This window comes from Nipponia nippon, unplaced genomic scaffold (assembly GCF_047370975.1).
Source record: "Nipponia nippon isolate SJK-2023a ecotype South Korea unplaced genomic scaffold, ASM4737097v1 scaffold_38, whole genome shotgun sequence".
NCBI classification, from domain to species: domain Eukaryota; kingdom Metazoa; phylum Chordata; class Aves; order Pelecaniformes; family Threskiornithidae; genus Nipponia; species Nipponia nippon.
The window spans coordinates 817618-842719 of NW_028262356.1; the positions used below are offsets into that span (position 1 = coordinate 817618).

The 25102-nt window shown below is 57.0% G+C and overlaps 3 protein-coding genes across 3 annotated transcripts; all 3 read right to left on the reverse strand.

The window, feature by feature from the left end:
* Positions 1-1425: 1425 nt before the first annotated feature.
* LOC148053648 (coiled-coil domain-containing protein 81-like) lies at positions 1426-4554 on the reverse strand. The gene is made up of 7 exons (XM_087772922.1): positions 4461-4554; positions 4232-4293; positions 3624-3777; positions 3159-3415; positions 2868-2953; positions 2478-2602; positions 1426-1475 (listed from the first exon to the last, which is right to left on the reverse strand). Exons 1-7 carry the CDS (start codon positions 4552-4554, stop codon positions 1426-1428), a joined length of 828 nt encoding a protein of 275 aa, XP_087629048.1.
* Positions 4555-11103: 6549 nt separating this feature from the next.
* LOC148053649 (coiled-coil domain-containing protein 81-like) lies at positions 11104-13792 on the reverse strand. Its single transcript, XM_087772923.1, has 7 exons — positions 13699-13792; positions 13470-13531; positions 12862-13015; positions 12397-12653; positions 12106-12191; positions 11716-11840; positions 11104-11216 (listed from the first exon to the last, which is right to left on the reverse strand). Exons 1-7 carry the CDS (start codon positions 13790-13792, stop codon positions 11104-11106), a joined length of 891 nt encoding a protein of 296 aa, XP_087629049.1.
* A 6524-nt stretch (positions 13793-20316) lies between these two features.
* Positions 20317-23072, reverse strand: LOC148053650 (coiled-coil domain-containing protein 81-like). Its single transcript, XM_087772924.1, has 7 exons — positions 22955-23072; positions 22673-22734; positions 22065-22218; positions 21600-21856; positions 21309-21394; positions 20929-21053; positions 20317-20429 (listed from the first exon to the last, which is right to left on the reverse strand). Exons 1-7 carry the CDS (start codon positions 23070-23072, stop codon positions 20317-20319), a joined length of 915 nt encoding a protein of 304 aa, XP_087629050.1.
* Between the last annotated feature and the right edge of the window lie 2030 nt (positions 23073-25102).

Below are 25102 nucleotides of genomic sequence, written 5' to 3' on the forward strand. Positions count from 1 at the left end.
GGATGGACAGACAGAGGCAGGGTGAGGGAGGGGGACAGAGGGTCAGAGAGACACAAAAGGCAGCAGGAGAGCGGAGTGACAGAGAAATGGCCTCCAGGGTGGAGATGGAGGAAGAGCAAAGGGAGATGGGGAGCAGCCTCGCCTTTCCCCTCCAGGGACGTTCCGTTCTTCACAACACTGCTCCAAGTGCCTGCTTGCCCTCTCTTGCCCCAGAAAGCAGGTTCCTTTCCATAGCGGCCATGGAAAAGGTCCCTTGCATGGAAAGGGTCCCGAGGGAAGGTCCCTCCGATGGCCCCACTTCCAGGACCATGCTGGGCCGATCTCAGAGCCATCGCCAATGGTAAAAAACCCTTCTCCCCCATTCCGGTGAAGGACCGTTACGAACAATTACAAAAGTCAACACCCTTTTGCAGCTTCTCCTTTGTGGTTTTATTCATCTCTTTCCCGAGCTCCTGGGGTCCCAAAGACAGATGGGTTTCTGCAAAAGAAGAGAGACTCTTCTAAAACAATCCCACAGGTTTTGGGAGGAGCGCCTTGCCCACACGCAGACCCCCTGGATGGCTTCAGGTCAGGACATTGAGGGGAGGGCAGCTGTTTCTCTCCCTCCCTTTACCCCTTCTCTGCAGCCTCTCCAGCAGCAGCGGTTTGCTCCCAAGCTGTGCCAGACCCACCCAAAAAGCCTTTCTCTTCCCACCGGGGATCTAAAGGAGCAACGAGCTGGGAAGAAACAGTCCCCTCTCTGGCCCAGAGCAGCCTTGCCGTGAGTTAGGCCTTCCAAACATGGCCGAAGAACATGGCCTTGTGTGTTTCCTGAGGCTAGAGAAGAGAGGCCACCCCTGGAAAATGAGTACCTCGCCCCTGGGGATGGAAGAGCAGCTTAGATGGTGGCAGCTTAGCCATGACGTCCGTCAGACCTAAGGGCTCTTGAAAAGTCCCCACGGTCCCTCCAGCTCTGCATTTCGACAAGGAAACAGCACCCAAGAACGACGCAGATTCGAATCACGTACCTCTTTTGCCACCTCGCGTGGTGCTGCCTCTGCTCCGGGCACCCCAAGCCCTGATCGCTCTGGCCAGGGCCACTCCATCCTGGAGCCCCCTGATGCATTGGTGGCACCAAAAGGGAGGGCTCAAAGATGTATCCCGCCAATATGGTCTTCTGTGGTTCTTTCAGCACTGACCAGAACATCTCAGGCCTTGATTTTAGCAATTGTGCTGTCTCAGGTCCGGGTGGCTGGGGAATGTAGACCTTGTAGGTGGGCTCCTCAGGCATCCTGGCCTCAGAGCTTGTTGACGGTAATTTGCTTCTGACAGGGACTTTTTTTTCTCCTTGTTCTCTTCCCCTGCGCCTCTGAGGTTTCGCTGCCTGTGCTCGCCTCTGCTTTGATGCTCGGCCTTTGGGTGCGGGTTTGCCCTTGGGTTGGCTGGTCACAGGCTGCTTTTTTCCAGCGGAGGCCGCAGAGATTGCTGGTAGCCAGCTGAAAGGACACAGTGGGAGGGGTCTGCGTGAGGACACGATGGGTTTGGGGCCGCCTCCTGCCCCTATGAGCCATGGGCTTGTTTATGCAGCCACCGGCAGCTCAGCCGATGGCGATGGCTGCGCTCAGCTCAGGAGAGGAAACCCCCTGAGCCGGGACCCTCGGCTGACACACGGCTGTCCCTATGCACAGCTCAGGAGGCCACACTGGGGCCCTTCACAAAAAGCAGCCCTGTGACATGGGGGCTCCCAGCAGCCCCATCCCGCCCCTCCGGGCTCTGCCTTCACCACTGTTGGGCAGTGATGAACGGCAAGTGTTTGGGGGTGGGGAATGGGCTCTTGCTGGCTCAGAAAATGACCCCGTGCAGATGCCAGCCCTGCACCTCCAGCCTCACCACTCCACAGGCTTCTTTCTCGTTTTCACCTACTTCTGTTCCGGGAGTGCCTTGTGTTCCTCACTGGTCAAACTGGAACGGGCAGGCAAGGGCAGTTCAGCAAATCCCACTGGAAGCGGGAAAGGAGAGACCTTGTCAGAAGAGCATCGCTGTGACGCTGCCGGCCTCAGTGACGCACAGGGGTGCTCAGACCTCTTCCCAAAACCTCTGAGAGGGCCGTTCTGCTCCCCTCACAGCCACCATTTCCAGAGGCCTGGCACCCTCCCCAACACGGGTGCTTGATGGACTCCTCTGCAAACGCCCTAATAGCGTCAGGGTTTGGCAAGAGGAGCTGGGTAATGCCGGTGAGGTGACAGAGGCTCTTTGCGGAGTGAGGACAGCCCCTTGGGTCCACACCCCCCTGCTGTACCCAGGGATGGGCGTGATGGGCGCATCCCGTCCTAGGGCTCAGTTCTTGTGAAGCCAGCCTTAGGAGAAAAGGCTCTGCCCAGCTGGTGGGAAGCTTTGACGCAGGGCAGAGCCTTTTGACAGTCCCCACCGGGGATTTTCCCAGCGGATCACAGAAGCTGGTTGCCCACACTATGGAAACGAGCTGGGAGCTGCTTTACCTTCCATGTCTTGCCCGAGAGGTGGCAAACCCCCTTTTTTCTTCCACTTGTCCTCACCAGGGACTTTTCTCCAGGCCTTCAGAGGGCGCCTGGCCCTTGGTTTGGGCACAACCTCCAGTTCAAACCTGGAGACAAAGAGACACCACCAGCGTGAGCCATGGCACCACCAGCCCTTGCACTTGCTCACAGGCAGGTTTTGGCACGGTTGTAAAGGCCGTTGTTTTCCCAAATGGACTCTGCCTCATCCACTAGGACTGTCCTGGGCAATGGGGTCACGCAGAGAAGGTGTCCCCGCAGCAGGACTCGCGTGCTCACAAGGACAAATGCTGCCAAACCGCAGCTGAGCAGCCGCCTTGGCCAGAGGCTAAAGCTGCCAACGTACTCACTCACTCGGGAAAGACGATGACGCGGCCGGCGAAAGTCAGGGAAGCAATGGGCACCATCGGAGACAGCACCATGTCCAGCAGCTGGGGAAGCTGCAATGGAGGAACATGGAGATGGCAGGACATCCTCAACATGACCAAGGCACCCAGCAGTGGAGGAGTTCAGGGCAGCAAGAGCTGGTGGAATCGTGCTGACGCCTGGCCTCAGCAGCTGGCCATGTCGCGGTGGGCCACACGCAAGCAGTGCTGGGGAACCGCTGTGGGTCTGCCCAAGAGGTGGGGAAACCAGAACGCTCACCTTGAATGCAGCGCTTTCGAGGACCTTCTTCCCAGTAATCCTCTCCAGGAAGTCATAGTAGAACCTCATCTGCACCCTGCTGCCTTCGATGAGGAGCACCCCCACATCCCTCAGGACAAGGGCGACGTTCTCCCCCTTCCCCAGGCAGTGAGAGAGGAGGGACGTGGTGCCTAGGATGCAGCCATCCACTTTTTGCCGGGACACAGAGGCATCCCTGGCCACCTTGGCATATTTCAGAGGCTCCAGCACCTTATTGCCTGGAAAACCACATGAGAGGGATGGAGGCGCTCACCCACTGGCCTTTCCGCAGGCGTTTCCCAAGGGCTGCTTATTGCAGTCACCGCCCAGAAGGGCCCCGTGTTTGGACGTGCTCCGCAGAGGGGGCAGTTTGCTTTCAGAAAAGGGATGCGATACCCCCCTTCACCGCGACCGTGCAGCCCGCCAGTGTTTAATGCGCCGTCTTACCAGGCAGGTCGTCCCTATTGTCCATGAGATTGTGGACAACTGCAAGGTTCCTGGCCAGGCGAAACACGGGCCTCTGGAGAATCACGACCTTGTTCCCAACCTGGGTCCGTGTGGGGAGCACATCGAAGCAGCCGAGGGTGGGAATTCGCACCCCCTGTGAGTGGAAGAGAAGGGAAAAGCTGAAGCGGGAGGAGTGGCTGGAGGGAAGAGCTGCGGGTGGCCCTGACCAGGGATGGTGCTTTGGCCCAGCCCCTGCCGGCTCCTGCTCTTCAGAGACATGAGCCAGGCCAGTGGGGAGAGCTTTAAGGAGGAGCTGCTGAGTCCTCTCCCTCTGCCTTCCCCCTCGAAAGGAGCAGTGCTGGAGTCAGGGCAGAGGCAGCCGGAGGGCATGCAGGGGTCTCCAGTGACCGGGATCAGGCCTGTGGTACAATGCCACCTCCCAGAGGTGGTCCCAGCCTTGCACGAGCCCTGTGTCTCCATTGGTGGGGACTTTTGGGGTGGGTTTCCTGCTTTCTGAGGAGGGGAAGAGTAACTGCAGGCCATGCCTCAGGGCCATGGGGACTCCCCACTTCTCTGGGTGGGTGAGGAGGATGCGGGTGTCGCCCCACCTGGAGCAGCAGGAGCTGTTCTTGAACGTAGCCAGCCACAGCGTCCCAGATGGCTGTTTGCTCTGGAAAGCAAAGGAAAATCAGGTCATGCTCTGTGCCTTCCACCTCTCAGGCTTCCAACATTCCCTGAGCTGTGGCGCAGAGGCAGATGCAAAGTGTCACTGCCATCTCCAGCCCCAAATGGAAATCCTCTTCTGGTGCCTTCCTTGGAAGAGTCTTGGGCTGCTACCCGGGACTTCGGTTCCTTCCACAGGAGGCCAGAAGACTCCAGGAGATTGCTGGAAGGAGTCTCGGGGAGCTACGGGGCATGGTCCTGACTCCATCGTACGTAGAACTCCTCCAGTAGCTGCCTTGGATGAGGCTGGTGCTGCCTACCGAGACTTCAGCTACCTCTACAGGATGATGCCAGAAGACTCTGGGAGAGTCCTGGGAAGAGACCCGGGGAGCTCCCGAGCATGGCTCTGCCTCCAGCACATACAAAAGTCCTCGGGTAGCTGCCTTGGGGGAGTCTGGGGCTGCTCCTGGGACTTTGGCTGCCTTTGACAGGAGGCCAAAAGTCTCCCGGAGGCGCCTGGCAGGAACCCTGGGCAGCTGCCAGGCATGGGCCTGCCTGCAGCGGCTCCCTCCCCTCAGGGCTTTCCCGCCTCTCTGAGGCGGGAAAATTCCCAGAGTCAGGAAAATTCCCTTCCCGAACTATCCTATCAGCCAGTCTTTCTAGTACGAGAGCGTGTTGCCTTTGTGCATAGATCTCTTGGTCGACAGCTTGGGCTGCAGTGTCGCGAGGTACTGGAATGTGGCTGCGGGCTCTGGGGTTGTTGGTGCTGAAGGAAAACAAAGGAAAGGACAGCCCAGCCCTGGAAAGAAGGACTGTGCTTGGTGGAAGCTGAGAGCTGACCACGAAGGATAAAGGAGAGCCCTGGATGATGCCACCAGTGCCATCCAAAGCACCTGCCGAAGCCAGAGGCCTGAGCCTGCCCTCTCAGCTGCGCTGAAAGGCAGGATGCTTACTGCAGTCCCACTTGCTTAGGAGAATGAACACGGCCTAAGACGAGGATCAGGCTTCAGACCATCTCAGTATGCCCTTGTAGCCTCGGAACATGTAGTTAGGCTTTAAAAATGAGGATTTAGAGCCCCAAAATGAGGCTTCGGGCCCTAAAGATGAGGGTTTGGACCCGACAAAAGAGGCTTTAAATCCTCACCAATAATGAGCCCCTGCAATGAGGCTTCCAGCCCTTCAAAGTAGGCCTTAGGCCTGAAAGAGTTAAACCCCAAAATGCAAATCTGGACCATAAAAATGAGTATTTGGACCCTCCAAATGAGGCTTTGGCCCTTCGAAATGTGTCTTTGTACTCTCCAAAGAAAGCTGGGGGCCCTAAAACTGAGGATTTGCTCTTTCACTCAGGGCTTAGACGCTCCAAATGAGCATTTAGGCTGTCAAAATGAGGCTTGAGGCCCTTAGAATGAGGGGAGAGGTCCTAAAAATGAGGCTTTGGGCCCTAAAAATGAGACTGGTAGACAGAAATTGTGGCCTTAAACTCTACATGTGAGGCTTTGGATGCTAAAACGTAAGCTTTGGACCCTAGAAAGGAGGCTTAGAACCCTAAAAAGGAGGCGTTGGGCTCTAAAAATGAGACCTTGGACCTTCAAAATTTGGGATCAGAAACAACAAGCAAGGATTTGGAGAATAAAATGAGATTTTGGACTCTCAAAGAAAGATCTGGGTCTTATCACTGAGGCTTTGGAGCCTGCAGATAAAGCTTCGGACCCTAAAGGCGAGCCTTTGTTCCCTAAGAAGAGGGTTTAGACCCTACGAATCAGTATTTGACCCCTCCAAATGAGGCTTTGGGCCTTCGAAATGAGGCTTTGGACCACATCAGTGAGACTTTGGTAACGTAATACGAGAGTCTGGATCTAAAAATGAGGATTTGGACTCTGAAAACGAGAGTTTGGATCGTACAGCTGAGGCTTTGCACAGTCACTTGTGGCTTTGTAGCCTAAAAATGAGGCTTTGGGCTGGGAAATGAGGCTTTGTGTCCTATAAGAAGGATTTAAACCCTGTAAATGCAGCTATGGATCCTAATCATGAGGGGTTGCGTCATATAAATGGGAGCTTTGACTCTCAAAACCTGACTTTGTAAACTGAAACCGAGGCTTTGGACCCTAAAAATGAGTCTTGGTAGCCAAACGTGAGGGCTACGACCTTACAGCATGAAGCTTTGGACCCCAGAAAGGAGGGTCCCTCTGAGCCCTGTAACGGAGGGTTTATAAACTAAAATGAGGACTTGGCAACCTGAAACTGAGGCTTTGGCCCTGCAACCTTGGTGTCAGGCTGCATTTCAGGCTTTTGACCTAAAATGAAGGTTCAGACCCTAAAAATGAGGCTTTGAAATCCATAAATGAGAGTTGGGGCCCTCAAAATTCAGGTTTGGAAAACAAAAATGAGGCTTTGGACCTTCAAAAGGAGGCTTTGGTCATTAAAAAGTCGATGCCCCAAGCATGTCCGTGTTTAAGAGGCATTTCGACAATGCCCTTAGTAACGCGCTTTAACTTGGTCAGCCCCGAATGGGTCAGGCAGTTGGACTAGATGATCGTTGTAGGTCCCTTCCAACTGAAATAGTCTCATCTCGTCTCGCCTCATCTCATCTCGTCTCTTCCCTTCTCTTCTCTTCTAAAAAAATGAGGCTTTGGCCCCTCAAAATTACAAACTGGATCCTCAAACTTAGGCTGTGGGAAAATGAGGCCTTGAGAGAGCTAAACTGAGGGTTTGGACCCAAAACGGAGGGTTTGGACCTTAAAAATGAGGCTTGCGTCTTGAAAATGAGTGTTTGGGCTTTAGAACTGAGGGGTTGGACCTTAAAAATGAGGCTTGCATCTTAAAAATGAGCGTTTGGGCTTTAAAACCGTGGGGTTGGATCTTAAAAATGAGTGTTTTGACACTACAACGAGGCTTTGGACCCTGACAATGACGATTTAGGCTCTAAATGGAGGCTTTGGGGCCCTGAAGTAGGTTTTTGTGCCTTCAAGATGCAGCTTTGGACTCCAAGAAATGAGGCTTTGTGCCGTAAACATGGGGGCTGGGGCTCCAAAAAGAGAATGTGGGCCTTAGAAAGGAGGGCTTTTTCACCCAAAGAGTGGACGGATGTTGTAGGCAGCGGGGCAAGACTTTGGGGGTGTTCATCCCTCAGTTGGGCATGTCCTTGAGCGGCCTGATGGGACCTGCTCTGAGCACAGGCTTGGGCTGGAAACCTCTCGATGTCCCCTCCGCCCAGAACGATGCCATGATTTGATCATTGCCCTCAGCAGAAAGACCTGATGTCACAAGCTCAGCTGGACAGGGTGACACGCTACAGACTCCCCGGTGAGACACAACTCAGCCCAACACTGAGCTCCTGGTTCTGAGTGGATCTCTCCATTTTGGCACATCAGCAAGATACTCAAATTCCCAGCCTGGCAAATTCCCTCGGATCTCTTGCACACTGGTTAATAACAATAATAACAGCAACAACAATAATAATAACGATGATGACAAGAACCATAATAATAACGATGATGACGATGATAAAATAATATCCAAAATAAGGGATGGGCAATGCAGTTGCTCACCACCCGCCGAGCGATGCCCAGGCGGTTCCCAAGCACCAGCCCCTCGGCCAGCTTTCCCCAAGTTTTATACTGAGCGTGACATCCTACGGTATGGAGTAGCCCTTTGGCCAGTTTGGGTCAGCTGTCCTGCCTGTGCCCCCTCCCAGCTTCTTGGGCATCTCCAGCCTTCTCAGTTGGTAAAGCAGAAGCAGCTGAAAAGTCCTGGATTTACTCGAAGCACTACTTAGCAACAACTAACACATCGGTGCGTTATCAACATGATTCTCATCCTAAAGCCAAACCACAGCACTGTACCAGCTCCCAGGAAGAAAATTCACTCCGTCCCAGGCAAAACCAGGACAGCCAGATGCTCCCTCCCTTCCGGGGCAGGAACAGACAACCGAGCCCTCAGTGTGGCCTCTAGGAGAGGGAAAGAACCATGATTACCGCCGCCGGCCCCAGGCTGGAGCCCCTCCTGCTGCAGGAGCTCCTGCAGACACCGCTCCTTCCCTGCGATGCTGCTGACGGCCCCCGTGTTCACGGAGGATCGAGCGCGCCCCAGGCCCAGCTCGCTGCTGCCAGGACAGGCCGTGGGGGCCTGGGGCTGCGGGACAGGCCTCAGGGGAGGTGCTGGGGCCAGGGCAGCTGCAGGGGCCGAGCGGGGCCAGGGCAGATCCAGGGGGCTCTGGGAGTCAGGCTGCCCGGTGCCTGTGCCCGGGGGGGTCTGTCTCCATCTCCTTCCCCTCCCCAGCTCTCGGGTCACTCCCGGGGCTGCCCCAGCTGGGACCGGCTCCAGCTTGGAGCTACCCCTGCCACCCCGGGGGGCCAGCAGGCAGGAGTCACCCCGAAACCTGCCCATGGGCCTCACTCACCCCACGGGCAGCCCCAGCCCTCGCCTCAGCTGGTCTGCAGCTAGAGCAGAGACTGCACCACCCAAGGCCAACATGGCCAGCAGGCAGCCCCACGCCCCAGGACGGCAGCTCCCGGCATGGCCCGGGGCACTCCTGCCCTGCTGTCTGACCCTGCGGGGACACTGTCCCCCTGCCCCGGCTGGGCCCCATCCCTCTGCAGGCCCCCCGGGGCTGACCAGGGCCCAGAGCCCCGGTGGAGCAGGGAGGAGGAGGAGGAGAGAGGGACAGAGTGGCAGAGAGAGGTGGGGCAGGGCGGTGGGGTAGCCGGAGAGGGACAGGAGCAGGACAGAGGGACGAGGAGACAGACAGAGGGACAGGAGACGGACAGAGGGACAGGAGAACGGGATGGGGCTGGGCAGGGAGTGGAGGAAGGAAAAATGCTGGTGAGGAGCATGCAGAGGGATGGATCGGGAAAGAGCTGGAGGGGAAGGGCCAGTGGGGTGCAGGAGGAAAAACAGGGATAAGCAGCAGGACAGAGGGACAGAGGGAGAAGACGGGCAGGAAGGAGGACAGAGGGATGGACAGACAGAGGCAGGGTGAGGGAGGGGGACAGAGGGTCAGAGAGACACAAAAGGCAGCAGGAGAGCGGAGTGACAGAGAAATGGCCTCCAGGGTGGAGATGGAGGAAGAGCAAAGGGAGATGGGGAGCAGCCTCGCCTTTCCCCTCCAGGGACGTTCCGTTCTTCACAACACTGCTCCAAGTGCCTGCTTGCCCTCTCTTGCCCCAGAAAGCAGGTTCCTTTCCATAGCGGCCATGGAAAAGGTCCCTTGCATGGAAAGGGTCCCGAGGGAAGGTCCCTCCGATGGCCCCACTTCCAGGACCATGCTGGGCCGATCTCAGAGCCATCGCCAATGGTAAAAAACCCTTCTCCCCCATTCCGGTGAAGGACCGTTACGAACAATTACAAAAGTCAACACCCTTTTGCAGCTTCTCCTTTGTGGTTTTATTCATCTCTTTCCCGAGCTCCTGGGGTCCCAAAGACAGATGGGTTTCTGCAAAAGAAGAGAGACTCTTCTAAAACAATCCCACAGGTTTTGGGAGGAGCGCCTTGCCCACACGCAGACCCCCTGGATGGCTTCAGGTCAGGACATTGAGGGGAGGGCAGCTGTTTCTCTCCCTCCCTTTACCCCTTCTCTGCAGCCTCTCCAGCAGCAGCGGTTTGCTCCCAAGCTGTGCCAGACCCACCCAAAAAGCCTTTCTCTTCCCACCGGGGATCTAAAGGAGCAACGAGCTGGGAAGAAACAGTCCCCTCTCTGGCCCAGAGCAGCCTTGCCGTGAGTTAGGCCTTCCAAACATGGCCGAAGAACATGGCCTTGTGTGTTTCCTGAGGCTAGAGAAGAGAGGCCACCCCTGGAAAATGAGTACCTCGCCCCTGGGGATGGAAGAGCAGCTTAGATGGTGGCAGCTTAGCCATGACGTCCGTCAGACCTAAGGGCTCTTGAAAAGTCCCCACGGTCCCTCCAGCTCTGCATTTCGACAAGGAAACAGCACCCAAGAACGACGCAGATTCGAATCACGTACCTCTTTTGCCACCTCGCGTGGTGCTGCCTCTGCTCCGGGCACCCCAAGCCCTGATCGCTCTGGCCAGGGCCACTCCATCCTGGAGCCCCCTGATGCATTGGTGGCACCAAAAGGGAGGGCTCAAAGATGTATCCCGCCAATATGGTCTTCTGTGGTTCTTTCAGCACTGACCAGAACATCTCAGGCCTTGATTTTAGCAATTGTGCTGTCTCAGGTCCGGGTGGCTGGGGAATGTAGACCTTGTAGGTGGGCTCCTCAGGCATCCTGGCCTCAGAGCTTGTTGACGGTAATTTGCTTCTGACAGGGACTTTTTTTCTCCTTGTTCTCTTCCTCTGCGCCTCCGAGGTTTCGCTGCCTGTGCTCGCCTCTGCTTTGATGCTCGGCCTTTGGGTGCGGGTTTGCCCTTGGGTTGGCTGGTCACAGGCTGCTTTTTTCCAGCGGAGGCCGCAGAGATTGCTGGTAGCCAGCTGAAAGGACACAGTGGGAGGGGTCTGCGTGAGGACACGATGGGTTTGGGGCCGCCTCCTGCCCCTATGAGCCATGGGCTTGTTTATGCAGCCACCGGCAGCTCAGCCGATGGCGATGGCTGCGCTCAGCTCAGGAGAGGAAACCCCCTGAGCCGGGACCCTCGGCTGACACACTGCTGTCCCTATGCACAGCTCAGGAGGCCACACTGGGGCCCTTCACAAAAAGCAGCCCTGTGACACGGGGGCTCCCAGCAGCCCCATCCCGCCCCTCCGGGCTCTGCCTTCACCACTGTTGGGCAGTGATGAACGGCAAGTGTTTGGGGGTGGGGAACGGGCTCTTGCTGGCTCAGAAAATGACCCCGTGCAGATGCCAGCCCTGCACCTCCAGCCTCACCACTCCACAGGCTTCTTCCTCATTTTCACCCACTTCTGTTCCGGGAGCGCCTTGTGTTCCTCACTGGTCAGACTGGAACGGGCAGGCAAGGGCAGTTCAGCAAATCCCACTGGAAGCGGGAAAGGAGAGACCTTGTCAGAAGAGCATCGCTGTGACGCTGCCGGCCTCAGTGACGCACAGGGGTGCTCAGACCTCTTCCCAAAACCTCTGAGAGGGCCGTTCTGCTCCCCTCACAGCCACCATTTCCAGAGGCCTGGCACCCTCCCCAACACGGGTGCTTGATGGACTCCTCTGCAAACGCCCTAATAGCGTCAGGGTTTGGCAAGAGGAGCTGGGTAATGCCGGTGAGGTGACAGAGGCTCTTTGCGGAGTGAGGACAGCCCCTTGGGTCCACACCCCCCTGCTGTACCCAGGGATGGGCGTGATGGGCGCATCCCGTCCTAGGGCTCAGTTCTTGTGAAGCCAGCCTTAGGAGAAAAGGCTCTGCCCAGCTGGTGGGAAGCTTTGACGCAGGGCAGAGCCTTTTGACAGTCCCCACCGGGGATTTTCCCAGCGGATCACAGAAGCTGGTTGCCCACACTATGGAAACGAGCTGGGAGCTGCTTTACCTTCCATGTCTTGCCCGAGAGGTGGCAAACCCCCTTTTTTCTTCCACTTGTCCTCACCAGGGACTTTTCTCCAGGCCTTCAGAGGGCGCCTGGCCCTTGGTTTGGGCACAACCTCCAGTTCAAACCTGGAGACAAAGAGACACCACCAGCGTGAGCCACGGCACCACCAGCCCTTGCACTTGCTCACAGGCAGGTTTTGGCACGGTTGTAAAGGCCGTTGTTTTCCCAAATGGACTCTGCCTCATCCCCTAGGACTGTCCTGGGCAATGGGATCACGCAGAGAAGGAGTCCCCGCAGCAGGACTCTCGTGCTCACAAGGACAAATGCTGCCAAACCGCAGCTGAGCAGCCGCCTTGGCCAGAGGCTAAAGCTGCCAACGTACTCACTCACTCGGGAAAGACGATGACGCGGCCGGCGAAAGTCAGGGAAGCAATGGGCACCATCGGAGACAGCACCATGTCCAGCAGCTGGGGAAGCTGCAATGGAGGAACATGGAGATGGCAGGACATCCTCAACATGACCAAGGCACCCAGCAGTGGAGGAGTTCAGGGCAGCAAGAGCTGGTGGAATCGTGCTGACGCCTGGCCTCAGCAGCTGGCCATGTCGCGGTGGGCCACACGCAAGCAGTGCTGGGGAACCGCTGTGGGTCTGCCCAAGAGGTGGGGAAACCAGAACGCTCACCTTGAATGCAGCGCTTTCGAGGACCTTCTTCCCAGTAATCCTCTCCAGGAAGTCATAGTAGAACCTCATCTGCACCCTGCTGCCTTCGATGAGGAGCACCCCCACATCCCTCAGGACAAGGGCGACGTTCTCACCCTTCCCCAGGCAGTGAGAGAGGAGGGACGTGGTGCCTAGGATGCAGCCATCCACTTTTTGCCGGGACACAGAGGCATCCCTGGCCACCTTGGCATATTTCAGAGGCTCCAGCACCTTATTGCCTGGAAAACCACATGAGAGGGATGGAGGCGCTCACCCACTGGCCTTTCCGCAGGCGTTTCCCAAGGGCTGCTTATTGCAGTCACCGCCCAGAAGGGCCCCGTGTTTGGACGTGCTCCGCAGAGGGGGCAGTTTGCTTTCAGAAAAGGGATGCGATACCCCCCTTCACCGCGACCGTGCAGCCCGCCAGTGTTTAATGCGCCGTCTTACCAGGCAGGTCGTCCCTATTGTCCATGAGATTGTGGACAACTGCAAGGTTCCTGGCCAGGCGAAACACGGGCCTCTGGAGAATCACGACCTTGTTCCCAACCTGGGTCCGTGTGGGGAGCACATCGAAGCAGCCGAGGGTGGGAATTCGCGCCCCCTGTGAGTGGAAGAGAAGGGAAAAGCTGAAGCGGGAGGAGTGGCTGGAGGGAAGAGCTGCGGGTGGCCCTGACCAGGGATGGTGCTTTGGCCCAGCCCCTGCCGGCTCCTGCTCTTCAGAGACATGAGCCAGGCCAGTGGGGAGAGCTTTAAGGAGGAGCTGCTGAGTCCTCTCCCTCTGCCTTCCCCCTCGAAAGGAGCAGTGCTGGAGTCAGGGCAGAGGCAGCCGGAGGGCATGCAGGGGTCTCCAGTGACCGGGATCAGGCCTGTGGTACAATGCCACCTCCCAGAGGTGGTCCCAGCCTTGCACGAGCCCTGTGTCTCCATTGGTGGGGACTTTTGGGGTGGGTTTCCTGCTTTCTGAGGAGGGGAAGAGTAACTGCAGGCCATGCCTCAGGGCCATGGGGACTCCCCACTTCTCTGGGTGGGTGAGGAGGATGCGGGTGTCGCCCCACCTGGAGCAGCAGGAGCTGTTCTTGAACGTAGCCAGCCACAGCGTCCCAGATGGCTGTTTGCTCTGGAAAGCAAAGGAAAATCAGGTCATGCTCTGTGCCTTCCACCTCTCATGCTTCCAACATTCCCTGAGCTGTGGCGCAGAGGCAGATGCAAAGTGTCACTGCCATCTCCAGCCCCAAATGGAAATCCTCTTCTGGTGCCTTCCTTGGAAGAGTCTTGGGCTGCTACCCGGGACTTCGGTTCCTTCCACAGGAGGCCAGAAGACTCCAGGAGATTGCTGGAAGGAGTCTCGGGGAGCTACGGGGCATGGTCCTGACTCCATCGTACGTAGAACTCCTCCAGTAGCTGCCTTGGATGAGGCTGGTGCTGCCTACCGAGACTTCAGCTACCTCTACAGGATGATGCCAGAAGACTCTGGGAGAGTCCTGGGAAGAGACCCGGGGAGCTCCCGAGCATGGCTCTGCCTCCAGCACATACAAAAGTCCTCGGGTAGCTGCCTTGGGGGAGTCTGGGGCTGCTCCTGGGACTTTGGCTGCCTTTGACAGGAGGCCAAAAGTCTCCCGGAGGCGCCTGGCAGGAACCCCGGGCAGCTGCCAGGCATGGGCCTGCCTGCAGCGGCTCCCTCCCCTCAGGGCTTTCCCGCCTCTCTGAGGCGGGAAAATTCCCAGAGTCAGGAAAATTCCCTTCCCGAACTATCCTATCAGCCAGTCTTTCTAGTACGAGAGCGTGTTGCCTTTGTGCATAGATCTCTTGGTCGACAGCTTGGGCTGCAGTGTCGCGAGGTACTGGAATGTGGCTGCGGGCTCTGGGGTTGTTGGTGCTGAAGGAAAACAAAGGAAAGGACAGCCCAGCCCTGGAAAGAAGGACTGTGCTTGGTGGAAGCTGAGAGCTGACCACGAAGGATAAAGGAGAGCCCTGGATGATGCCACCAGTGCCATCCAAAGCACCTGCCGAAGCCAGAGGCCTGAGCCTGCCCTCTCAGCTGCGCTGAAAGGCAGGATGCTTACTGCAGTCCCACTTGCTTAGGAGAATGAACACGGCCTAAGACGAGGATCAGGCTTCAGACCATCTCAGTATGCCCTTGTAGCCTCGGAACATGTAGTTAGGCTTTAAAAATGAGGATTTAGAGCCCCAAAATGAGGCTTCGGGCCCTAAAGATGAGGGTTTGGACCCGACAAAAGAGGCTTTAAATCCTCACCAATAATGAGCCCCTGCAATGAGGCTTCCAGCCCTTCAAAGTAGGCCTTAGGCCTGAAAGAGTTAAACCCCAAAATGCAAATCTGGACCATAAAAATGAGTATTTGGACCCTCCAAATGAGGCTTTGGCCCTTCGAAATGTGTCTTTGTACTCTCCAAAGAAAGCTGGGGGCCCTAAAACTGAGGATTTGCTCTTTCACTCAGGGCTTAGACGCTCCAAATGAGCATTTAGGCTGTCAAAATGAGGCTTGAGGCCCTTAGAATGAGGGGAGAGGTCCTAAAAATGAGGCTTTGGGCCCTAAAAATGAGACTGGTAGACAGAAATTGTGGCCTTAAACTCTACATGTGAGGCTTTGGATGCTAAAACGTAAGCTTTGGACCCTAGAAAGGAGGCTTAGAACCCTAAAAAGGAGGCGTTGGGCTCTAAAAATGAGACCTTGGACCTTCAAAATTTGGGATCAGAAACAACAAGCAAGGATTTGGAGAATACAATGAGATTTTGGACTCTCAAAGAAAGATCTGGGTCTTATCACTGAGGCTTTGGAGCCTGCAGATAAAGCTTCGGACCCTAAAGGCGAGCCTTTGTTCCCTAAGAAGAGGGTTTAGACCCTACGAATCAGTATTTGACCCCTCCAAATGAGGCTTTGGGCCTTCGAAATGAGGCTTTGGACCACATCAGTGAGACTTTGGTAACGTAATACGAGAGTCTGGATCTAAAAATGAGGATTTGGACTCTGAAAACGAGAGTTTGGATCGTACAGCTGAGGCTTTGCACAGTCACTTGTGGCTTTGTAGCCTAAAAATGAGGCTTTGGGCTGGGAAATGAGGCTTTGTGTCCTATAAGAAGGATTTAAACCCTGTAAATGCAGCTATGGATCCTAATCATGAGGGGTTGCGTCATATAAATGGGAGCTTTGACTCTCAAAACCTGACTTTGTAAACTGAAACCGAGGCTTTGGACCCTAAAAATGAGTCTTGGTAGCCAAACGTGAGGGCTACGACCTTACAGCATGAAGCTTTGGACCCCAGAAAGGAGGGTCCCTCTGAGCCCTGTAACGGAGGGTTTATAAACTAAAATGAGGACTTGGCAACCTGAAACTGAGGCTTTGGCCCTGCAACCTTGGTGTCAGGCTGCATTTCAGGCTTTTGACCTAAAATGAAGGTTCAGACCCTAAAAATGAGGCTTTGAAATCCATAAATGAGAGTTGGGGCCCTCAAAATTCAGGTTTGGAAAACAAAAATGAGGCTTTGGACCTTCAAAAGGAGGCTTTGGTCATTAAAAAGTCGATGCCCCAAGCATGTCCGTGTTTAAGAGGCATTTCGACAATGCCCTTAGTAACGCGCTTTAACTTGGTCAGCCCCGAATGGGTCAGGCAGTTGGACTAGATGATCGTTGTAGGTCCCTTCCAACTGAAATAGTCTCATCTCGTCTCGCCTCATCTCATCTCGTCTCTTCCCTTCTCTTCTCTTCTAAAAAAATGAGGCTTTGGCCCCTCAAAATTACAAACTGGATCCTCAAACTTAGGCTGTGGGAAAATGAGGCCTTGAGAGAGCTAAACTGAGGGTTTGGACCCAAAACGGAGGGTTTGGACCTTAAAAATGAGGCTTGCGTCTTGAAAATGAGTGTTTGGGCTTTAGAACTGAGGGGTTGGACCTTAAAAATGAGGCTTGCATCTTAAAAATGAGCGTTTGGGCTTTAAAACCGTGGGGTTGGATCTTAAAAATGAGTGTTTTGACACTACAACGAGGCTTTGGACCCTGACAATGACGATTTAGGCTCTAAATGGAGGCTTTGGGGCCCTGAAGTAGGTTTTTGTGCCTTCAAGATGCAGCTTTGGACTCCAAGAAATGAGGCTTTGTGCCGTAAACATGGGGGCTGGGGCTCCAAAAAGAGAATGTGGGCCTTAGAAAGGAGGGCTTTTTCACCCAAAGAGTGGACGGATGTTGTAGGCAGCGGGGCAAGACTTTGGGGGTGTTCATCCCTCAGTTGGGCATGTCCTTGAGCGGCCTGATGGGACCTGCTCTGAGCACAGGCTTGGGCTGGAAACCTCTCGATGTCCCCTCCGCCCAGAACGATGCCATGATTTGATCATTGCCCTCAGCAGAAAGACCTGATGTCACAAGCTCAGCTGGACAGGGTGACACGCTACAGACTCCCCGGTGAGACACAACTCAGCCCAACACTGAGCTCCTGGTTCTGAGTGGATCTCTCCATTTTGGCACATCAGCAAGATACTCAAATTCCCAGCCTGGCAAATTCCCTCGGATCTCTTGCACACTGGTTAATAACAATAATAACAGCAACAACAATAATAATAACGATGATGACGATGATAAAATAATATCCAAAATAAGGGATGGGCAATGCAGTTGCTCACCACCCGCCGAGCGATGCCCAGGCGGTTCCCAAGCACCAGCCCCTCGGCCAGCTTTCCCCAAGTTTTATACTGAGCGTGACATCCTACGGTATGGAGTAGCCCTTTGGCCAGTTTGGGTCAGCTGTCCTGCCTGTGCCCCCTCCCAGCTTCTTGGGCATCTCCAGCCTTCTCAGTTGGTAAAGCAGAAGCAGCTGAAAAGTCCTGGATTTACTCGAAGCACTACTTAGCAACAACTAACACATCGGTGCGTTATCAACATGATTCTCATCCTAAAGCCAAACCACAGCACTGTACCAGCTCCCAGGAAGAAAATTCACTCCGTCCCAGGCAAAACCAGGACAGCCAGATGCTCCCTCCCTTCCGGGGCAGGAACAGACAACCGAGCCCTCAGTGTGGCCTCTAGGAGAGGGAAAGAACCATGATTACCGCCGCCGGCCCCAGGCTGGAGCCCCTCCTGCTGCAGGAGCTCCTGCAGACACCGCTCCTTCCCTGCGATGCTGCTGACGGCCCCCGTGTTCACGGAGGATCGAGCGCGCCCCAGGCCCAGCTTGCTGCTGCCAGGACAGGCCGTGGGGGCCTGGGGCTGCGGGACAGGCCTCAGGGGAGGTGCTGGGGCCAGGGCAGCTGCAGGGGCCGAGCGGGGCCAGGGCGGATCCAGGGGGCTCTGGGAGTCAGGCTGCCCGGTGCCTGTGCCCGGGGGGGTCTGTCTCCATCTCCTTCCCCTCCCCAGCTCTCGGGTCACTCCCGGGGCTGCCCCAGCTGGGACCGGCTCCAGCTTGGAGCTACCCCTGCCACCCCGGGGGGCCAGCAGGCAGGAGTCACCCCGAAACCTGCCCATGGGCCTCACTCACCCCACGGGCAGCCCCAGCCCTCGCCTCAGCTGGTCTGCAGCTAGAGCAGAGACTGCACCACCCAAGGCCAACATGGCCAGCAGGCAGCCCCACGCCCCAGGACGGCAGCTCCCGGCATGGCCCGGGGCACTCCTGCCCTGCTGTCTGACCCTGCGGGGACACTGTCCCCCTGCCCCGGCTGGGCCCCATCCCTCTGCAGGCCCCCCGGGGCTGACCAGGGCCCAGAGCCCCGGTGGAGCAGGGAGGAGGAGGAGGAGAGAGGGACAGAGTGGCAGAGAGAGGTGGGGCAGGGCGGTGGGGTAGCCGGAGAGGGACAGGAGCAGGACAGAGGGACGAGGAGACAGACAGAGGGACAGGAGACGGACAGAGGGACAGGAGAACGGGATGGGGCTGGGCAGGGAGTGGAGGAAGGAAAAATACTGGTGAGGAGCATGCAGAGGGATGGATCGGGAAAGAGCTGGAGGGGAAGGGCCAGTGGGGTGCAGGAGGAAAAACAGGGATAAGCAGCAGGACAGAGGGAGAGAGGGAGAAGAAGGGCAGGAAGGAGGACAGAGGGATGGACAGACAGAGGCAGGGTGAGGGAGGGGGACAGAGGGTCAGAGAGACACAAAAGGCAGCAGGAGAGCGGAGTGACAGAGAAATGGCCTCCAGGGTGGAGATGGAGGAAGAGCAAAGGGAGATGGGGAGCAGCCTCGCCTTTCCCCTCCAGGGACGTTCCGTTCTTCACAACACTGCTCCAAGTGCCTGCTTGCCCTCTCTTGCCCCAGAAAGCAGGTTCCTTTCCATAGCGGCCATGGAAAAGGTCCCTTGCATGGAAAGGGTCCCGAGGGAAGGTCCCTCCGATGGCCCCACTTCCAGGACCATGCTGGGCCGATCTCAGAGCCATCGCCAATGGTAAAAAACCCTTCTCCCCCATTCCGGTGAAGGACCGTTACGAACAATTACAAAAGTCAACACCCTTTTGCAGCTTCTCCTTTGTGGTTTTATTCATCTCTTTCCCGAGCTCCTGGGGTCCCAAAGACAGATGGGTTTCTGCAAAAGAAGAGAGACTCTTCTAAAACAATCCCACAGGTTTTGGGAGGAGCGCCTTGCCCACACGCAGACCCCCTGGATGGCTTCAGGTCAGGACATTGAGGGGAGGGCAGCTGTTTCTCTCCCTCCCTTTACCCCTTCTCTGCAGCCTCTCCAGCAGCAGCGGTTTGCTCCCAAGCTGTGCCAGACCCACCCAAAAAGCCTTTCTCTTCCCACCGGGGATCTAAAGGAGCAACGAGCTGGGAAGAAACAGTCCCCTCTCTGGCCCAGAGCAGCCTTGCCGTGAGTTAGGCCTTCCAAACATGGCCGAAGAACATGGCCTTGTGTGTTTCCTGAGGCTAGAGAAGAGAGGCCACCCCTGGAAAATGAGTACCTCGCCCCTGGGGATGGAAGAGCAGCTTAGATGGTGGCAGCTTAGCCATGACGTCCGTCAGACCTAAGGGCTCTTGAAAAGTCCCCACGGTCCCTCCAGCTCTGCATTTCGACAAGGAAACAGCACCCAAGAACGACGCAGATTCGAATCACGTACCTCTTTTGCCACCTCGCGTGGTGCTGCCTCTGCTCCGGGCACCCCAAGCCCTGATCGCTCTGGCCAGGGCCACTCCATCCTGGAGCCCCCTGATGCATTGGTGGCACCAAAAGGGAGGGCTCAAAGATGTATCCCGCCAATATGGTCTTCTGTGGTTCTTTCAGCACTGACCAGAACATCTCAGGCCTTGATTTTAGCAATTGTGCTGTCTCAGGTCCGGGTGGCTGGGGAATGTAGACCTTGTAGGTGGGCTCCTCAGGCATCCTGGCCTCAGAGCTTGTTGACGGTAATTTGCTTCTGACAGGGACTTTTTTTTCTCCTTGTTCTCTTCCTCTGCGCCTCCGAGGTTTCGCTGCCTGTGCTCGCCTCTGCTTTGATGCTCGGCCTTTGGGTGCGGGTTTGCCCTTGGGTTGGCTGGTCACAGGCTGCTTTTTTCCAGCGGAGGCCGCAGAGATTGCTGGTAGCCAGCTGAAAGGACACAGTGGGAGGGGTCTGCGTGAGGACACGATGGGTTTGGGGCCGCCTCCTGCCCCTATGAGCCATGGGCTTGTTTATGCAGCCACCGGCAGCTCAGCCGATGGCGATGGCTGCGCTCAGCTCAGGAGAGGAAACCCCCTGAGCCGGGACCCTCGGCTGACACACGGCTGTCCCTATGCACAGCTCAGGAGGCCACACTGGGGCCCTTCACAAAAAGCAGCCCTGTGACATGGGGGGCTCCCAGCAGCCCCATCCCGCCCCTCCGGGCTCTGCCTTCACCACTGTTGGGCAGTGATGAACGGCAAGTGTTTGGGGGTGGGGAACGGGCTCTTGCTGGCTCAGAAAATGACCCCGTGCAGATGCCAGCCCTGCACCTCCAGCCTCACCACTCCACAGGCTTCTTCCTCGTTTTCACCCACTTCTGTTCCGGGAGCGCCTTGTGTTCCTCACTGGTCAAACTGGAACGGGCAGGCAAGGGCAGTTCAGCAAATCCCACTGGAAGCGGGAAAGGAGAGACCTTGTCAGAAGAGCATCGCTGTGACGCTGCCGGCCTCAGTGACGCACAGGGGTGCTCAGACCTCTTCCCAAAACCTCTGAGAGGGCCGTTCTGCTCCCCTCACAGCCACCATTTCCAGAGGCCTGGCACCCTCCCCAACACGGGTGCTTGATGGACTCCTCTGCAAACGCCCTAATAGCGTCAGGGTTTGGCAAGAGGAGCTGGGTAATGCCGGTGAGGTGACAGAGGCTCTTTGCGGAGTGAGGACAGCCCCTTGGGTCCACACCCCCCTGCTGTACCCAGGGATGGGCGTGATGGGCGCATCCCGTCCTAGGGCTCAGTTCTTGTGAAGCCAGCCTTAGGAGAAAAGGCTCTGCCCAGCTGGTGGGAAGCTTTGACGCAAGGCAGAGCCTTTTGACAATCCCCACCAGGGATTTTCCCAGCGGATCACAGAAGCTGGTTGCCCACACTATGGAAACGAGCTGGGAGCTGCTTTACCTTCCATGTCTTGCCCGAGAGGTGGCAAACCCCCTTTTTTCTTCCACTTGTCCTCACCAGGGACTTTTCTCCAGGCCTTCAGAGGGCGCCTGGCCCTTGGTTTGGGCACAACCTCCAGTTCAAACCTGGAGACAAAGAGACACCACCAGCGTGAGCCACGGCACCACCAGCCCTTGCACTTGCTCACAGGCAGGTTTTGGCACGGTTGTAAAGGCCGTTGTTTTCCCAAATGGACTCTGCCTAACCCCCAAGGACTGTCCTGGGCAATGGGGTCACGCAGAGAAGGAGTCCCCGCAGCAGGACTCTCGTGCTCACAAGGACAAACTGCAGCTGAGCAGCCGCCTTGGCCAGAGGCTAAAGCTGCCAACGTACTCACTCACTCGGGAAAGACGATGACGCGGCCGGCGAAAGTCAGGGAAGCAATGGGCACCATCGGAGACAGCACCATGTCCAGCAGCTGGGGAAGCTGCAATGGAGGAACATGGAGATGGCAGGACATCCTCAACATGACCAAGGCACCCAGCAGTGGAGGAGTTCAGGGCAGCAAGAGCTGGTGGAATCGTGCTGACGCCTGGCCTCAGCAGCTGGCCATGTCGCGGTGGGCCACACGCAAGCAGTGCTGGGGAACCGCTGTGGGTCTGCCCAAGCGGTGGGTAAACCAGAACGCTCACCTTGAATGCAGCGCTTTCGAGGACCTTCTTCCCAGTAATCCTCTCCAGGAAGTCATAGTAGAACCTCATCTGCACCCTGCTGCCTTCGATGAGGAGCACCCCCACGTCCCTCAGGACAAGGGCGACGTTCTCCCCCTTCCCCAGGCAGTGAGAGAGGAGGGACGTGGTGCCTAGGATGCAGCCATCCACTTTTTGCCGGGACACAGAGGCATCCCTGGCCACCTTGGCATATTTCAGAGGCTCCAGCACCTTATTGCCTGGAAAACCACACGAGAGGGATGGAGGCGCTCACCCACTGGCCTTTCCGCAGGCGTTTCCCAAGGGCTGCTTATTGCAGTCACCGCCCAGAAAGGCCCCGTGTTTGGATGTGCTCCGCAGAGGGGGCAGTTTGCTTTCAGAAAAGGGATGCGATACCCCCCTTCACCGCAACCGTGCAGCCCGCCAGTGTTTAATGCGCCGTCTTACCAGGCAGGTCGTCCCCATTGTCCATGAGATTATGGACAACTGCAAGGTTCCTGGCCAGGCGAAACACGGGCCTCTGGAGAATCACGACCTTGTTCCCAACCTGGGTCCGTGTGGGGAGCACATCGAAGCAGCCGAGGGTGGGAATTCGCACCCCCTGTGAGTGGAAGAGAAGGGAAGAGCTGAAGCGGGAGGAGTGGCTGGAGGGAAGAGCTGCGGGTGGCCCTGACCAGGGATGGTGCTTTGGCCCAGCCCCTGCCGGCTCCTGCTCTTCAGAGACATGAGCCAGGCCAGTGGGGAGAGCTTTAAGGAGGAGCTGCTGAGTCCTCTCCCTCTGCCTTCCCCCTCGAAAGGAGCAGTGCTGGAGTCAGGGCAGAGGCAGCCGGAGGGCATGCAGGGGTCTCCAGTGACCGGGATCAGGCCTGTGGTACAATGCCACCTCCCAGAGGTGGTCCCAGCCTTGCACGAGCCCTGTGTCTCCATTGGTGGGGACTTTTGGGGTGGGTTTCCTGCATTGCAAGGAGGGGAAGAGTAACTGCAGGCCATGCCCCAGGGCCATGGGGACTCCCCACTTCTCTGGGTGGGTGAGGAGGATGCGGGTGTCGCCCCACCTGGAGCAGCAGGAGCTGTTCTTGAACGTAGCCAGCCACAGCGTCCCAGATGGCTGTTTGCTCTGGAAAGCAAAGGAAAATCAGGTCATGCTCTGTGCCTGCTGGCTCTCAACCCACCAGCTTCCCCTGAGCTGTGGCGCAGAGGCAGATGCTAAGTGTCCTTGCTGTCCCCAGCACCAGATGGAGACACCCCTGACATGGCTGCAGTGCTGAGTCTCGCCCACGCAACCCTGCCACTGTTGGTCCTGACAATGCTCCTGGAGTGGCTGGGGATGCCTGTACCTTCTGTGGTGATGCTGGGCATCATGAAGGCGTGCTCCATGCCATCCCAGAGGTGCATCTTGGTGCGCCTCACGCTGGCGGGTTGCTCCTTAGTGGCGACAGCCATGTGGGTGCTCATCCCTGTGTTCATCCTCTGGACGCTCCTCCAGGGTGCGGGACCCACCGCCCCGTGTCCCCTTTTGTACCCTCGGGCGGCCGTGTCACCCACTGGGACCCTGCAGTGACACGGCCACTCTTGACTCTGCTGCCCACTATGACACGGCCACCAGCAACCTGCTCCCTGCTGTGACACGGCCACCACTCGCTGGCTGATCGTGGTGACGTGCACCTACTGACCTGCTGCCCTCTGTGATGGGGCTGCCACCGCCCCTGTGTCAAGTGCCCGGTGGTGACGTGGGGCTCAGCCCATGGCTCCTTCCTCCGTGTCTGGCGTCCAGCTGACGTACACCTGGGCTGGCTCAGCCCCATCATCCTGTGCATTCTCCTGAAACCAGCAGACAGCACAGAGGGAAAATGCGTGCTCTTGTAGATCAGCCCGGCGGCATACACTCGGCCCTCTCCCAAGTGTTGTGCAAAACACTGCTTTTTGTCACAGTTGCCACAAACACCGGTGGCTCGGTCTGCAGACCCTTCGCTCACACCTGGATGCTCCGAGTGGGATGAGCCGTCGGTGGCTGCGTTGGAGTGCTCCCAGAAAGGTCCCCCAGGGCCTCTTCAATACCCAGCAGGGCTAAGTTGGGACAGGGGAAATTCTGACTGCATCGAAGGAAAAAAAGACGTGTCCTATGAGGATCGTGAAATGTTCTGAGAGGATGTGTGATCGCCATGATGGACATGTTGGAGCCGCAGCCAGAGCCAGCCTGTGCCACTGGCTCCAAGCAGAGCAGAGGTGGACTGGAGAGCTCCAGATTGCAGGGATTTTGCTCTTTCCTGTGTCTTTGGTGATAGAAATGGGAGGTCAAGCGTGGGGGTTTTGGAGAAAGAGGCACGCATGAGTATTGCCGTCCCAGCCCTGCATCAGCACATCAGTCTTCCTCACGCCTCCTGTGCGGAAACCCTGGCAAACAGGCATTCAGCCACTCTCTGCCCCCAAAGTTGCCCTGCACAAATGGAGGCTGTTTCTTGCTCAGTGAAGTTTAGTTTCTCTTCTAGTCAAAGTCTTTCTGTTCTGTTTCTGTCCTTCCAGGGGGAGGAGAGCAGGAGGCCCCCGGGGCTCCCCTGAGCCCTTCAGGCAAGGGGAGCCCTGGCGGCACCAGGCGGAAACCCTGAAAACACAATCAAGGCCAATCAAACTCTTTGTTCACACCCAGAGCCTGTGCGTGGCTTCAGCTCCCAGCACTGCAGCAGCAAAAGGATAACCAGCAACATCCCTCTGCACATCCCCAGGGCCGTTTGAGGGTGGTGAGGGTTTTCCTGGAAGTTGGAGCTGGTTCCCTCATCTCCCCCTGAGATGACTTGTCCAGGGATGGTGCTTCGGGCCCGACTGCCCAATCCCGCTCTTCAGAGACACGAGCCAGGGCGGTGGAGGGAGCTTTGAGGAGCAGAAGCTGGGTCCTCTCCCTCAGCTTTCCCCTCCATAAGAGCAGTGGTGGAGTCAGGGCAGAAGCAGCCCGAGGGCATGCAGGGGCCTCCAGCAACCAGGATCCGCCCTGTGGTACAATCCCACCTCTGAGAAGTGACAGCACATGGCACAAGCCCTGTTTGTCCCTCAGAGGGTTTCCTGCTTTCTGAGGAGGGGAAGAGTAACTGCAGGCCATGCCCCAGGGCCCTGGGGACTCCCTACTTCTCTGGGTGCATGAGGAGGATCCAGCAGGAGTAGTTCTTGAACTCAGGAAAAAGGAAAACCAGGTCACGCTCTATGTCTGCCGGCTCTCAACCCAGCTTCCAACATTCCCTGAGCCATGGCACATAGGGAGATGCAAAGTGTCATTGCCATCTCCAGCCCCAAATGGAAATCCTCTTCTGGTGCCTTCCTTGGAGGAGTCTTGGGCTGCTACCCGGGACTTTGGTTCCTTCCACGGGAGACCAGAAGACTCCGGGAGATTGCTGGAAGGAGTCTCAGGGAGCTACGGGGCATGGACCTGATCCATCATATGCAGAACTCCTCCAGTAGCTGCCTTGGATGAGGCTGGTGCTGCCTACCAGGAC

Excerpts from the sequence above, each read along its gene's own strand:
- LOC148053648 (XM_087772922.1), bottom strand. The coding sequence starts at position 4,554 with ATGGAGTCAGGACCATGCCCCGTAGCTCCCCGAGACTCCTTCCAGCAA. Across the intron at positions 4,294-4,460 it reads GGAAGGAACCGAAGTCCCGG|AGCAAACAGCCATCTGGGAC; the intron begins GTAGCAGCCCAA and ends TTTGCTTTCCAG. Across the intron at positions 3,416-3,623 it reads CAATAGGGACGACCTGCCTG|GCAATAAGGTGCTGGAGCCT; the intron begins GTAAGACGGCGC and ends GTGGTTTTCCAG.
- LOC148053649 (XM_087772923.1), bottom strand. The coding sequence starts at position 13,792 with ATGGAGTCAGGACCATGCCCCGTAGCTCCCCGAGACTCCTTCCAGCAA. Across the intron at positions 12,654-12,861 it reads CAATAGGGACGACCTGCCTG|GCAATAAGGTGCTGGAGCCT; the intron begins GTAAGACGGCGC and ends GTGGTTTTCCAG. Across the intron at positions 11,217-11,715 it reads TCTCGGGCAAGACATGGAAG|TGGGATTTGCTGAACTGCCC; the intron begins GTAAAGCAGCTC and ends TCCCGCTTCCAG.
- LOC148053650 (XM_087772924.1), bottom strand. The coding sequence starts at position 23,072 with ATGAGCACCCACATGGCTGTCGCCACTAAGGAGCAACCCGCCAGCGTG. Across the intron at positions 22,735-22,954 it reads GCCCAGCATCACCACAGAAG|AGCAAACAGCCATCTGGGAC; the intron begins GTACAGGCATCC and ends TTTGCTTTCCAG. Across the intron at positions 22,219-22,672 it reads AACAGCTCCTGCTGCTCCAG|GGGGTGCGAATTCCCACCCT; the intron begins GTGGGGCGACAC and ends TTCCACTCACAG.